The sequence below is a fragment of the Leishmania infantum genome, chromosome 17 (assembly GCF_000002875.2).
Source record: "Leishmania infantum JPCM5 genome chromosome 17".
Taxonomy (NCBI): Eukaryota; Euglenozoa; class Kinetoplastea; order Trypanosomatida; family Trypanosomatidae; genus Leishmania; species Leishmania infantum.
This window is the reverse complement of record NC_009401.2, coordinates 322758-336977: the sequence shown is the minus strand read 5'-3', so window position 1 is coordinate 336977 and position 14220 is coordinate 322758. Positions and strand designations below refer to the sequence as shown.

Genomic DNA, 14220 nt, shown 5'->3' with positions numbered 1-14220 from the left:
TCTTTGCCAGCCTCCCACGCACATACACGTAGATGGACACCGCCTCCGCCGCTGAACCAAGCCCACCTCCGCGGCTCCGTGATGCTGTGAAGGCGGAGCCGAGCACAGAAAACGAGCGTGGGCAGCAGCTGCAGCAGTTGTCTCGCCATCAAGACGTCGCTTCTTCGGCGTCCGCGTTGGACTTTCTCGCGCTGTGGCGACCTTCCGCGGTGTCGTCGTCTCGACATGCTGCAGCGCTCACTAACGCGAAACAAGTCGAGGTACAAAGGGCAAAATCGTCTTCGTCTCCTCCCCCGTCGTCCGAGCTGACTACACCGACGCATGTCTACGACCCGCGCCTGGGCACTCTGTCCATCGGATCGGTGGTATTCGCACCCTATCGCGTGTGCAGTGAACGCCCGGCGCGCGGTGGCTTGTCGGCGTGTGTGGCCGGCGGCACTGTCAGTGGATCTCCGGTCACTGCAGCGGCGCCGCACCAGCTGATGCCGCCACCGCGCTCTCCCTACCGCTTACATTACGCGCTCGCCGAGGTGACGGGTATTCAGGTGATGGCCGGTACTGTCACCGTGTCTTTCCTCTTCACGGATCCAGGCATCGACGACGAGGCTGTGTCGATGTACGAATGCGTGCCGTGCCCGCCAGCATGTCTCTCACGGTGGCTTCTCGAGGAAAGCAGCCCTGCACCACAACGCTGTTCTCTGCTGGAGCGCGTCTTGCACGTCACTCCGCCGGAGGGACCTCTCCCGGTGAATGACGTCTACAGGGCCCTCCATGCGGCGTCCCCCAAGTTTGCCTCTGCACCGGGTTTATCACCGTTGCTGGTTCAGCGGCAGCGGCAACGAGAGCGTTGCGTGGCGCGACTCCGTCGACTCTACTGCCTCAGCGATGACGACGACGAGCAGCCGCACACCACGATGGCACGCAACTCCAGAGGTGTGGCACAAAGCGCATCAGGGGAAGACATGGCAGCGAAGCCTGTCGCACTCGAACCCACCGCCGCAACGGCCACTCCCTCCTCGGCCGCATGGCGATTTCTGTCGACTGCTACTACTGAAAAGGCGGCTTTGACGGTCGGCAGCGCGGGGACAACGACTCTTGCCGCGTCAGCCGCCACCATGTTTGCCCGCTACGTCGCCCCGACTAGCGTGCATGTCTTTTTCTCCAGCATCTTCCAGGAGGTGAACGTGTACATGGAACATCACTGCAGCCGTCACCGCCGCCATTCGCTCACAGACCCCACGGCAGAGCCTCTCTCCTCTCCCAGTCGGCGGCTTCGTCGCGGCGTCGCTGCTGTCAACGCCGCGTCCCCACCGCCGCTCGTTCTCGTCATCTTCGACAGCTACGCCACGCTGCGTCGCTTTCACGTCTTCATGTCGGTGCGCGGCCACGTTGTGCAGCTGCTCGACGGTGCCCACGTAGACAGAGCTCTCCCATCGCCGCAAACGTCGCACGCGTTCGGAGCTCAGTGCAAGATCTGGCTGTGCATGCTGCGCGATGACACCGGAGAAGAGAGTGTGGAAGAAGAGGCGAAGAAGGAGGATGGTTTCTCAATCGCCAGGGCCAGTGCTGGTGAAGAGAGCGCGGAGGTAGCGCAGGCAGTGGCACTCATGGAAGCGCAGCTGCGCTGTTTGCTCGCAGCTGCGCCGCCCGTCGACGCACTTGTCAGCTTCAGGGAACACGTCACGCAGCAACAAGTCACGAAGAGCCGTCAGTCGGCTACGCTGCATCAGCATGTCACAGCGGAGGCGGTGCTGCAGCGACTTATGCCGAACCTCGGAGCATACCGCCTGGAGTGTGTTCTGCAGGACGTCCCGGCACCGCCGCCGCGACCAACGCCGGTCGGCAACAACGCAGCTGCTTCCTCTTCAGGGACGACGCAGCCATCGCCATCCACGGCCCCCGCCACTACCGTTGTCAAGGTGTCCGGTGCCGTCTTCGGCGACAACAAGATTCTCGTCCCGTGCAGCCCCGAGCAACTTACCCTGCTCTCCACCGTGTTGGCGAGCACCCCTGTAGCGGTGAGTCAGAAAACAGGTGATGGCGGCGCTGCTGAGGGAGGCGGTGAAACCGCAGGGCAGCGCAAGTGTTCTCCTACCAAGAAGGCTAATCGGAAACGTCCGCGAGTGATGGAGACGGCAGACTCCTCGTCGGCAACGGCTGTAGCAAGAGCGCAGGCGCTGACCCCAGCACTGCTAGAGAGGATTGCCCTCGGCAGCTTCACAGACGCCGCGGCAGCGACACTTTTCGATGTTTTTGCAGACGCCACAGCGGTCGTGATGAAGTCGCCTGACCCCTCCTCCGCGGATCTGCCCGCGACGGCCGGCGACGCGCACCGCGGCAGCAGTGATGGAAGAGGTGCCGCAGAGGTACTAAGCAGCATCGAGGACCTTTACGAGAAGTGGTGCGTCGACCCATCGCGGTTCGGTGAAGCGTTCCCGGTGTTCGCGGCGGTGTACGCACTGGTAGCGGACGTCTTCGCCAGTGTAAGTCGCTTCCGACCCGGCAGACCACGTAGCGCTAGTGAGTGGGACGCCAGCATCGGCGACGAAGGGCCGCGGCGGCTCTCTAGTGGGCCACTGGAGTCTGCCCCGTCACTTGAACAGGCCGCAGAGATGAAAGCCTCGGCAGTGACGCAGAGGCGCTTACCGACGCAGTCGCCTCCCAATGAACTCCCTCGCGGCCGCCTCGGTGCGCTCATTGGTGCTCTCCCCCGCATCGCCCTAGTGCTCCCACGCGGCAACCCCACCCAACACCCCAACCTCGGCACACAGCAGTATCTTCGCACGCTCCGCGCCTTCTTTTCGCCCTGGGCGGTGCACGAGGTCACCTCCCCAGCCGCTTCTGTGGCCGTCAGCTGCGCGGCGCCGGTGCTGTGGCACCAGCGCGGCGGCCTTCTTCTCCTTTTTTGCGACGAGGCCACCACGCAGCTTGGTGCCTTGCAGGACGAGGCGGACGTCGTGATCGCGTGTGGCAAGGCGGCGGCTGCGTGGGTAGCAGCGAATAGTGCGACGAAGGCCAGTAGCGGAGACAGTTGCAAAGTTGCTGCCGCTGGCCCGCTGCTGTTCGCCGTCATCTCAGAGGCGGAGGTGGTGGCGCCGACAGACCAGCTCACCCACCTGTGGCTTCCCATCACTCTTGCTTCACCGACCTGCATGGGAGGGGGCGACGCGCCTGCTGACGTGTCGACCTCAGCGGACGGGCTCGAGCGGTGCAGTGAGTGGCCGGCAATGTCGAAGGAGGAGACGTCGCGCACCGAGCTAGAGGAAATGTGGAGGCTCCTCGTTGCAACGGTAAGCGCAGATGGGAGCGTCGACGTGCCTGCACGCCCGTCATCGCCACTACTGCGGCAAGACCAACAACAGCATGGCCAGACCTTGCGCAGCACCGGCGTGGCTGCCCGCCGACTTCACCAAGTCGAGGTGCTGCCCAGAACCCTGCGGCAAGCCGTGGTGCTCTGGCGCCACCTCCAGACCGCTGAAGCCACTGTGTGCGGTGGGCAACGCCAAAGCCGTGCGTCACCATCCGAGCTCGACAATGAAGGGCCGTGGGGCACGCTGCAGGCAGTCGTGAAGGAAATGGCGCTGAGCTGCGTCACGGCAACGCCAGTTCGCATGACGGACGTGACTCTCCTACGCGGCAGCGATGACAGCGCGTGAGCCGCCAAAGGGACTGGCGTGCGCCATGTTGCAGAAGGACCAGGCTTCGCATTATTTGAAAACGGCGGTGAATTCACTTGAGTCCCTCGCGCCTCCGCCCCGTCTTGAGGTGCGAACATGTGCGGGTTCGTGCGCAGTAGTGTCGGCCTCTGCAGCGGTTTGTCTCTTCGGTTTTTATGCTGGCAAATACTCAGAATCATGGAGACGCGTGAGCCGTGTCCTGGTGCGTAGATGCCTCATACAGGTGCGCTCCTCTACACCAAGAAGGTGCGCAGCAACCAGGAGAAAAAAGGCAAATGAAGCGAAGCACAAAGACAATGAAACTGGTAAGCGCGTGTGTAATCGGGTGCAGCCGCCGCCTTGTCCGCTGGCTGCCCCCTCTTCTCCCCTCTCCCACTTCTTTGCTCGCTCTGTACACCTCCGTTTCTCTTTCTGCGTGCGTGCGGGCTGCGGCGGCGATAGTGACGGCATCCCCCACCCGCCACCCCTCACCATCCACCCTCTGATACGCACGCACGCACACATCCGTGCACGCCAAGTACCACCCCGTGCTGCAGTCGCACGTTGTTTGGATTCACGTCTTTCCCTGCTGCCTTTGGTGTGTGCCCCCATTGTGATGGGCCCTTGTGTTTTCCTTTGTCGTTGCCCTCTGCCTTCCGCCTCACCGTTCTCTCTTTAGAAGTTCTCCATACCGATAAGCCCTCCCCCCTCCGTCCCTCTCCCTCTCCCTCTCCCTCTCTCTGTGTCTGTGTGTGTGTGTGTGTGTGTGTGTGTGTGTCTAGGCAATGATGTCGGCGTCCACCACGGAGCTGTTCACCAACCAGGGTACCCTCTATCAGTACGCCGGAGAGGAGGGCGAGCACCCTTACTACAAACCCCTCGGCGACGTGGACTGCTTCACCATCTCCCTGCTGAAGCACAAGAAGACGGCAGGTGCTGCCAGCAGTAACAACAGCAGTGTGGAGTACCTCATCGCCGTGGCCGAGGACGGGGAGAAGGTCTTTGAGCAACCCATCGGCGTGGACCTTCAGCTCTCTTACTCCGCCCCAACCGCGTCCGTGCACTGGCCAGCGATCATCGATGAAGAGCTTGAGACCGTTGCCTTTCGCTTCACCGCTCCGGCGGCGCATGTCGCGCAGGTGACGGCACAGTTGCGCATGCAACAGTTTGTGGAGCTGTACAACCGCTGTACCTACAGCCTCCTCACCGGCTACGACGAGGTGGATCCGGAGGACGAGTGGTACAAGTACCTCGGCGCCGCCACCACGCGCGAGGTCTGTAACGAAGATGCCACGGAGCCCGTGTTCGAGTTCGACCCAAGCCAGTTGACGAAGGCGAGCACCGGTGCCGGCAATATTTGCGCCGCGGAGTCGCTACAGTTTAACCGCGTCCTCGTTGTCAAGAAGAGTAACGAGGAGGCCAGTCTGGAGCTGCAGGCGCTGCCGCAGACGGAGCGAGGCTTTGACCGGGCTGCCATGGAGAAGCTCGTCGTGCACGGCGTCGACGGCACCTCCACAGGAACTCTCCTGGAGAACGGCGACGTCACCATGCTGCTCTTTGGCGGCTGCAGCGCGGCGGTTCAGCAACTAGACCTCGCGCGCGGCACTGTGGTGCAGGAGTACAAGCCAGCGGATCTGCCCGTGCAGAGTGTGGCCTATGCAAACCACACAGCGGCGAACTCTGGCTCCGTCTACACGTGCCTCGGCCGCAATGTTGCCTTCAACATCGACGTCCGCATGGACCCCCGCAGCTGTGTCGTCATGGAGGATGGGAAACAGCCGACAGACTACGCCTTGCCGTCGCTCCGGAAGGACTTCACCTGCCACGCTACCTCGCAGAATGGCTACCTCGTCATCGGCGATGGCTCCGGGAACATCCGACTCTACACCGGCCCGCCCGGCGCGCGCAAGCCAGCCGGCGGGTACTTCCCGAAAACTGCCAAGACGCTGCTGGACACGAAGGTCCCGATCGTTGACATCGACGTCACAGCCGACGGTCAGTATATCGTCGCGACCTCCACCTCGTTTCTGCTGTTCATCGAGACCAAGTACGTGGACAGCAACGACAAAGAGTCGACAGGGTTTCAGACTCGGATGGGAGCGAGAAAGCCGCAGCCCATCATCCTCCAGCCGTCCCCGGAGCAAACACTGCGTATGGGTGGGGCAAGCATGGTGCACTTCCAAAGCGCGAAGTTCGACCGCTTTCCTGGCACCAAGGAGCTGTGCGTGACCGCCAGCTGCGGGGACTACCTTCTGACGTGGTCGCTGCGTGCGATTGAGTCGTCGCAGCAGAGCGGCCGCGCCGTGGTAAACTCCGCCGTGGCGGTAGGGCAGACCGTGTTGTCGACCTCTGCAAACCGTGCGTCGCACGTCGGCTTCCTTACCAGCAACGACGTCGGGGTCGTACCCGTGCATGAAGCAAAGAAGGAGGTGAGTCGGACGTGGACATGGGGGACCGAGTAGGGTTGGCGGCGATTGCTGCGCTTGCACCTCTGTGCATCTGGCTGGCAAAGCTCGGCTTCCCCTCCCGCAGCGCTGCCGGAACCCCCCCCTCCTGCCGACCCGCATCGATTTCCCTTCATACAAGCGCACACAAATGCGACCACGCACGTGTTGTCGGGAAGGCATGCTTGGGGGCAACAGAATGCTGACAACTAACTCTCGCTCGCTGACTCTCGGCACCCGCGCGCCTGATCTCCTGCTCTACGCCGGCAAGCGAGTGGGCGTGAGTCCCTGCGGACAGCATATTTAATACCTTCCTTTGTGTACTCCATTCATTCACGTCCGCACGCATTCCTCGCGACACGGTGGTGCGACGAGATCGGGGGGACGACGGGGCCTGTCCCCTCGCTGCCCAGTGGCGGCGCGCTCTTTGCTCTGCCTGTGAGTGCGCCTTCCTGTTGCCATATGGGCCGCGGATGGGCGACAGTGACCGCACGGCCCCTTGTCTCCCGTTGTGTCTTCTGTCCATGCGTCCAGAAGGTAGGTCTCGCCCCCGGGCCCCCCTGCATGTCCCCACCCGGTGGCACCGTACGCTGGAAGGACGTGTAGGGCCGCACTTTCGCCAGTGCGCACGCACAGGCGTATGCGCGTGTCTGTGCTCTTGTACGGCAGATGCGCTCGACTCCTACTGGCATGGGCTCGGTGTAGGCGGTCGGACCGCCTACACTCGCCGGACGTCGGATTGACTGAGGTGGATGGGCCGACTCGCCCATAGCGTCGGCGTAACTCCGTCCCCTTTCGCCATCTCTCTCTCACGCTGGCAAAGGGACGACAGCACTTCCGGCAATTTTCGATTATACGCGCACCTCTCCAAGATAGAATAGAAGCGAAAAGAAGCAATGCCCAAGATGAAAACGAACAGAGCAGAACAAGGTGGTTGGAGGGTGAAAGGTGTTGCTCCCAGATGGAAGCACATCGATTGTGGCGCCTCTTGCGTGGCACTTGTGCTTCCTTGAGCTATGTGTGGCAATGAGGTCTGTGTGAGCGTGCTTGCCTGTGCGGAGATGGAAAAGTAGGTCGGAAAGCTGGTGTGGTGGTGGAGGCAGGGAGAGAGGAAGAGATTGCGAGGCAGACGAAAGGGGTGAGAAGGAGGACAGCGTGTGTGTGTGCGTGTGTGTCAGATAGCAGTGCGAGTGCATCCTCTACGTTCCCCCACCCCTCCTCCTCGTCCTCTTTCCGTATTCCCCACTCGCGCCCCACCTCCACTCCCGTGTCTCTGCGCATCTATCGCACACGCACGCACGCACGCGGAAAGAAGTGTGTTTCGGTAGAGGAGCCCCGATGGGGCAAGGCGCAGACAAATGGGAAAGGAAGGCAGCGAGGATGTCATGTGCTCCTCTTCGTGAGCTTTCCGAGGGGGTGGGAGGGTGTCGCCGCGCCGACCGCTCATCGTCTCCTCACCCCCCCCGTATGCACACACACACAAAACGGTGATCTGTGTGTGTGTGCTTCTCCGCCCTCACCACCGTATCCTCCTCTACCTGCTCTTGATGTAAGCACGTCTGCACGCCCGAGCACGGACATGCGCATGCACGCAAAAGGCTTCGGTAGTTTTCCTTCGTCTCGTCTCTCCTTCACGTCTGTTATTCCTTGCATCATATAGATCGCCCACAGCCCGCCCCCTCCCTCGAAACTAGCAAGCCACAGACAACCTAGGGGATTCAGAAGCATACAGGAAGAGAGAGACCAGCACACCCATATGCACACACCTGCTACATCAGGTGCTCCCCGTCCCAGCCACCCTCCCCCTCCCCCACTTCAAACCCCTTTTGCAGCCCCGCCCCGCCCCTACATTCTCTTTCTCTTCAATCTCTAGATTCCCCACATCCCCGTTTTCTCTTCTCTCCCCTTTCCCTCCATCTCCGGGACGGCCTCACCACAACAGCAGCAACGCACCCCACCCTCCGCCTCTGCATTCTCAGTGCGCGAGGCCCATACACAATATCCCTGGATTTCTCTCTTTCCCACGCCCATCACCGTTTTCCCCATTTCCAAACAAACGAAACCCTCCGTTTGTGTTCCGACGAGATCCCCAGCGCGCTGGCACGCAGCCCCACTGCCAACCCGCCTACCGCCTGCACAGAAGCACACTTGCACACGGCAACCACCACTTATAGATCAACGCATGCAGACACGCAAACACCTCCCGGCCCCCTAGACGCCTCCGCTTCTCCCCTGCATTTTCTCTACCCCTTCACCCGTACCCGCACGTCGCCGCCATGGAGCGCCTGCAGCGCGTCGGTGTCCGCACCGGCCCCACCTTCGCCGACGCACCCGCGTCCACGTCGGAGCTACCGAAGCCGACGTTCCAGCCTGGCAGCAGTATCTACGAGATGGACTCCAGCGGCAGGCTGCATCGCTTCCAGTGCGGTCGCGTGCTCGGCCGCGGCGGCTTCGCCAAGTGCTACGAGGTGTCGGACGAGACTGGCACCTACGCGCTCAAGGCCGTTAATCGTGCGTCGCTGGAGAAGCCCAAGACGCTGCAGAAGCTGCACAGTGAAATCAGCATCCACCGCCGCATGAAGCACAAGCACGTCGTCGAGTTCCTTCGCACGTTCCGCGACCGCTACTACGTGTACATGCTCTTGGAGAAGTGTGACCACGGGACGCTGATGGACCTACTCAAAGTGCGCCGTTTCAGCGTGGCGGAGACACAGTACGTGATGCTGCAGTGCCTGTCGGCGCTGCAGTACATGCACAGTGAGTGCGTCATCCACCGCGACCTGAAGCCCGGCAACATTATGCTGGACAGAGAGCTCAACGTCAAGATCGGCGACTTCGGCCTCGCCGCGGAGCTGCAGTACGACGGCGAGCGCAAGCGCACCATTTGTGGAACGCCCAACTACATTGCACCCGAGATCATCGACCACAAGAGCCACGGTCACAGCTACGAGGTGGACACGTGGTCGCTCGGCGTCATCCTCTACACGCTGCTGGTGGGTCAGCCTCCGTTCCAGATGGAGGACGTGGAGTCTACATACAAGCGCATCCGCCAGTGCCGCTACGACTTCCCCGCCAGCGTGCCAGACAACGCGCGCGACCTTATCACCCAGATCCTGCAGAGCAGCCCGGCCCACCGCCCCACGCTGATGGACATCCGCCAGCACTCCTTCTTCTCGTCGTCACCGCCGCCGCCGCTGACGCCACCGGCATCGTTCGCGTCCTTCGGCCTGCCGGTGCCCGGCGCCGCCGCGCCCGCGACGACGGCGACCGCATCAGCAGCAGCAGCAACCACAATCACACGCAGCGCACGCCGCGGGCCGGCGGTGGACATGCATCACCCACCGCCGGCGCCGTATGGTAAGGAGCTGTTAGGTGCCCCAGCACAACGCGAGGTGCTGCGGCCCATCAACGCCAACGTGCCACCGCCGCCCGGCGCGCCGACATCGCCGCGCCACCTCGCGAACCTCAGGCAACAGCAGCAGCCCACGCCGGCGCCGACGCTCCCTGGCACCTGCGCGCGTGCGCGCAGCGACACGCCACGCAGTGCCCCTGCGACGGCAGCGGTGCCGCTCTCGGGCCGCTGCCCCGCTTCGTCTCCGCAGCAGCTCCGAAACGATGACAACGCTGACGAGGACGAGAAGCAGCAGCTGACGGCGCTGCACGACCGCCTGCACCAGACCCTGTGCGGCGACGCGGCCGCCGACGATGCTGCTGACAACGAGGCGCCGCCGCCGCCGGTGTGGGTTACGCAGTGCGCCGACTTCTCGTCCAAGTACGGCATGGCGTACCGCCTCAGCACCGGCCAAACCGGCGCGCACTTCAACGACTCCACCAAAATCGTGTGGGAGCCCATCACGGACCGTGTGGAGTATTACGCGCGCGTCAAGATTGAGATGCCGGCGCGCGACGGCGGCACCGGTCTCTTTGCGAAGGACGAGCGGCACGTGTTCAGCATGCACAGCTACCCACCGGAGCTGGAGAAAAAGGTGACACTGACCAAGTACTTCAAGACCTACCTCGGCCGCGTGCAGAGCTCGCCGGACAGGGTGCCGGTGGTGGCGTGCTCACCCTTCCTGCCGGCGGCGCCGCCACGCTGCACCGACCCGCACACGTCCAGTGACTTTGTGTACGTGAAGCGCTGGCTGCGCGTGGACGGCGCGCTCGTGTTCCGGCTATCAAACAAGACGGTGCAGGTGTGCTTCGAGGACGGCGCCGAGATCATCCTGAGCTCGGAGTGGCGCGTGGTGACCTACACGACGCCGTCGGGCCGCCGCCGCACGATGCCGCTGAACTCGGTGGCCACGGAGTGGGAAGAAGCGGCAGAGCGGCTGCGAAACACCAAGAGCGTACTGTACCAGGTCATCCGCGACCACTGCCTGTAGAGGACCAGCCACTCGCGCGTTTGAATCTCTCGCGACGGGTTAGATTACCCACAACTCCCCTCTTTGTTTTCGATAGATTGCATTAGAACCCTGACTACGAGGCACAGCTCCGTGCGTGGCATCTCAGGGTCCAGCACCCCCACTGTGTGAGGAAGCCAGGCGGTCCCTCTGTCCCTGCCAAGTGCCAGAGCCACTTCCGGCGGTCACAGGGCCGAGCGCCTGCGACGTGGCGAAGTCAGGGCGCCTCATCGCCACCGATGCCGACGGCCACACCCTCGACGGCGTGGCGTCGGAGCGACCCGAGACCGCGAGCACGCCTGCACCATCCATACGATCGACGAGGCGCCAGCGCGACTCGAGCACATCCCGCCCCGCCCTCGCCGCCCACCGGTGGAGGGAGCCTGCGCCACCGCGGGAGATGCACCACGCGGCCACCGGCACAAATGGGGAGCGGCTGTGAGGCGGCACTGCAAGGCGGGTGGGTGGGGAGGGCTCGAGGCAGAGGCCGTGCTGCGATGCCCGAGTTGGCGCAGTGCCGCGCCGGCGTGTGTCTACGGCTGCTTCGCGCCACGCGACGGGTGGCCTGTGGCAGGGCAGGGTCGGCGGCTCGAGAGTGGAACGGGACCTCATGTTGTGTGGCCGAATGGACAAAAAAAGATTGCATTAGAAGCTGTTTTGGTTTGGATACACGCTCAGACAAATCCACTGCATGGCCTACACCGTGACGTGAACGCGCACCTCAAGAAATTCAGTGAGAGCACATGCTTGAAAATCATTACGAGTGCACACAACCAGCAAAAGGCAACGCAGAAATAAAATCTGGATGACGCGTACAGAAATGCAACTCGGCTTTCTAGGCAGACACGCTCGGATCTTCTCTCCCTCTCAATATCGCCGGCTCCACACAAAAGTTGGAGAAGTTGGGTATCGATCCCAATACCTACCGCATGCTAAGCGGTCGCTCTACCATCTGAGCTACATCCCCACATAGAAGTACGCGTTTCAGCGAATCGTCAGAGTCTTATAGACAGGCTTGGGAAAAGTGCGCAAACGGAAGGGTTCGAACCTTCGCGTGAGATCACACCTGCTTAGCAGGCAGGCGCCTTAACCACTCGGCCACATTTGCTCGTTCTCGTGAATCTGAAAAGTTAAAGTCGATTTGGAAGAAAAAAAGTTTCAATTATCGAGCGCCTCTCATTGGGTTCTCGGTAGTATAGTGGTTAGTATACCCGCCTGTCACGCGGGTGACCCGGGTTCAATTCCCGGCCGGGAAGCTTTTCCCTTCAGCTGGGGAAAACGTGCTAACAAGCAAACCCGGTGAAAGCAGCTTCCTTTGCCTGTTCCCCGCCCTTTCTGGAAAACCGAAATCCCATTGCTTTCACAAAAATGCTTAACCCATGAGTGCCTTTTTATTTTATGTGTGAAATAAACATATCGGAGGATAGACCCCCTCAGCGTCCGAGGATGTAGCCTTAACCACGCGCCAGGGCGTGCAATATGAGCCCCGCAAAGCCGCCACAGCCGCCCGCGGAAATCCCCAAACCAGCCCCGTTGAAATGATGACGCTGTTCTCGGAATATTTGTGGCACCGAGTTTTCTGAAAGAGTTCCGCCTCACGCAAAGGATAGGAGATCCCACCCTCCTGCCTCCTCAAATCCCCTTCCTTTCACCCCCTCCCCCCGAAACTCAAGCCTACCTGTCGCCCCCTTCCGCGACCAAAAGGAAAGAGTATCCCCCGGGCCCCAGGGCAAACGCCGCGACTACGGAGGCAACAAATCACCGCACAAAAAAAAAGAGAGCGAATAGCGCAGATCTTCAACCACACATTCACCCACAAACCAGCGGCGAAACGAAGAAACAGCGGACGCGCTGCTTTCTATGATGAAGTGCGACTTTTCCGGGGAGAGAGCCCACGCAAACCCACAAGGCACCCAAGATAGCGCCCACACTGGCGGCAGATGGCCGCCGCTGCGTGAAAATAATTGCCCTTTATGCTTTGCTCATGCATACCTCCCCTCCGATTGTCTGGGGTGGCACTGTTGTTGGTTTCGAAGACGGGCTTGACCATTGTCTTTCAAAGCGCGTTGCGAGATGATTTTCACATTTTCTTTTGCACATATTTGGCCGTTACAAAAAGCCCACGCGTGCGCCCCAACAAAAACACTGTTTTGCTTCTGCTCGGGACTCAAAACGCCTTCTTTCGAGCAAGAATCCCGGCTTCTATGCGCGAGAATCGGGCAGGCGGCGGCGAGCTGGGGCCCTTTTAGGTCTTTCCAGCCCCTAGGGGGCGGCCGCCGTCAGCAAACCGTATGGGGACCCCGGCGGCAGACACGCGCCCCCCCCCCGCCACCCGTGGTGGCGATCCCCGCCCGAAGGCCCCACCCACCTTTTTCGCGAGCGAGCTTTTCGCGATCCCGCCGGTGCTGCTGTTCACTTTTTTGTCTTTTTCCCTCCCGCCCCATTTTCCAGGCCACCCCCCGCCTTTTCACCAAGCAGCCGGACGCAAAAGGTGGTGCGCAACCGGCCCCCGCCATCTAACCCCCACCATTTTTAACCAAGCCACCAACATCTTCAGAAATAAAGCCGCATCCCCTAGATCTTCTATTTTCGCCGCGACCCCAACCTGGGCCTCCCACTCGCAAAAAAAACTCTCAAGAAAACCCCCGCCGCACCCACAGAGCCCCTTCAAGGCGCCGAGCAAACAGCATCCGCGCCACGACGCCATGCGATGAATGCCAACCCTCCGGTAAAAATATGGTGTCTTCTGTTTCTTTGCGGCTTGGGGGTGTGCTCTTGCGCCGGTGGGGTGGGGTGGGGGCGGTTTCGTGGACCCCCCGCCTTCGCGAAAAAGCCGCTTCGGGGAACCAGGCGAACCAACCCCCACCAACCCCCACGAAACCGCACCGTGGCCCACCCACAACTTTTGCGAAAAAGAAACACTGCTGCGCTCTTCCTGGAATTTCGGGGCCCCTTTGGCTGTGCTTCTTTATGGCGAACCGCGAAAAACCGCAGCCCCACAGGGCGGCCTTTTCCGGGAACCACACGCCCTTTTGGCCAAGCAAGCCGGGCGTGTTTGCATGCGTTGGCCAAAAACGTGGCCCATTCAGGCTTTCAAAGAGCTGCGCTGTCTTTTTTCTTCCATGATGCCTCGGTAGTTTCTGCTGTGCCGCCTTTTGCTTTTGGGGTGCCGGTCGCGGTTTTTTCTCTTTTCATTCCTAGCGGTTGGCAAAACCCACCGCCAAAAAAAAGGCAATTTCCCGATTAAGAAAGAGGTGGGGCCCGCCCTTTGGCGTCTTTGGTGCCCCCACGCGCCGCCGCTGGGACACCTTGTGCCGCGCAATTGTTGAAGCGCAGGGGCGGCGGCAGGCCCCCGTCTGCGTCCCGCGGCTTTTCTGGGAACGCAGGGGTTTTGGGAAGGCGGCGGCCGGGGGTGGTGCCGCCGCCCTCGGCCCGCCATATCGCCGCCTTTTGTCGCCCCGCATTCAAACCCCCTTTAAGCAAATTTCAAAGCAAGCACAAAACACGAATGCTGTAGGCGCGCCCCGCCATTTTCACGCCGTCACCTCGCAAGGTCGAAGGCCGCTACCTAGTGTAAACGCCGCCTTTGCCTTAAAAAAAAATGCTTTTGCCCAGGCATAAGGCCATTCGCCCGTTTTCTGCCGGCCGTCACCGGCGCGCGTTTTAACGCAAACGCGGGGCCTTTGTTTTACGGCAGCTACAAAGACAAAGCATACCGCG

At 61.5% G+C, this 14220-nt stretch overlaps 3 protein-coding genes and 3 non-coding genes across 6 annotated transcripts; 4 read left to right on the top strand and 2 right to left on the bottom strand.

Annotated features, from left to right (window-relative positions):
* Positions 1-32: 32 nt before the first annotated feature.
* Positions 33-3656, top strand: LINJ_17_0790 (conserved hypothetical protein; the record flags this gene model as incomplete). Its single annotated transcript, XM_001464701.1, has 1 exon — positions 33-3656. One exon carries the CDS (start codon positions 33-35, stop codon positions 3654-3656), a length of 3624 nt encoding a protein of 1207 aa, XP_001464738.1.
* A 788-nt stretch (positions 3657-4444) lies between these two features.
* LINJ_17_0780 (conserved hypothetical protein) lies at positions 4445-6118 on the top strand (the record flags this gene model as incomplete). The annotated part of the gene is made up of 1 exon (XM_001464700.1): positions 4445-6118. The coding sequence occupies one exon, from the start codon at positions 4445-4447 to the stop codon at positions 6116-6118; it is 1674 nt and encodes a 557-aa protein (XP_001464737.1).
* Positions 6119-8376: 2258 nt separating this feature from the next.
* LINJ_17_0770 (putative polo-like protein kinase) lies at positions 8377-10482 on the top strand (the record flags this gene model as incomplete). Its single annotated transcript, XM_001464699.1, has 1 exon — positions 8377-10482. One exon carries the CDS (start codon positions 8377-8379, stop codon positions 10480-10482), a length of 2106 nt encoding a protein of 701 aa, XP_001464736.1.
* Positions 10483-11394: 912 nt separating this feature from the next.
* Positions 11395-11467, bottom strand: LINJ_17_tRNA3. Its single transcript has one exon. It is a non-coding gene; the product is annotated as a tRNA-Ala (tRNA).
* A 60-nt stretch (positions 11468-11527) lies between these two features.
* On the bottom strand, positions 11528-11608 carry LINJ_17_tRNA2. The gene has a single exon. It is a non-coding gene; the product is annotated as a tRNA-Ser (tRNA).
* A 76-nt stretch (positions 11609-11684) lies between these two features.
* On the top strand, positions 11685-11756 carry LINJ_17_tRNA1. Its single transcript has one exon. It is a non-coding gene; the product is annotated as a tRNA-Asp (tRNA).
* Positions 11757-14220: the final 2464 nt, after the last annotated feature.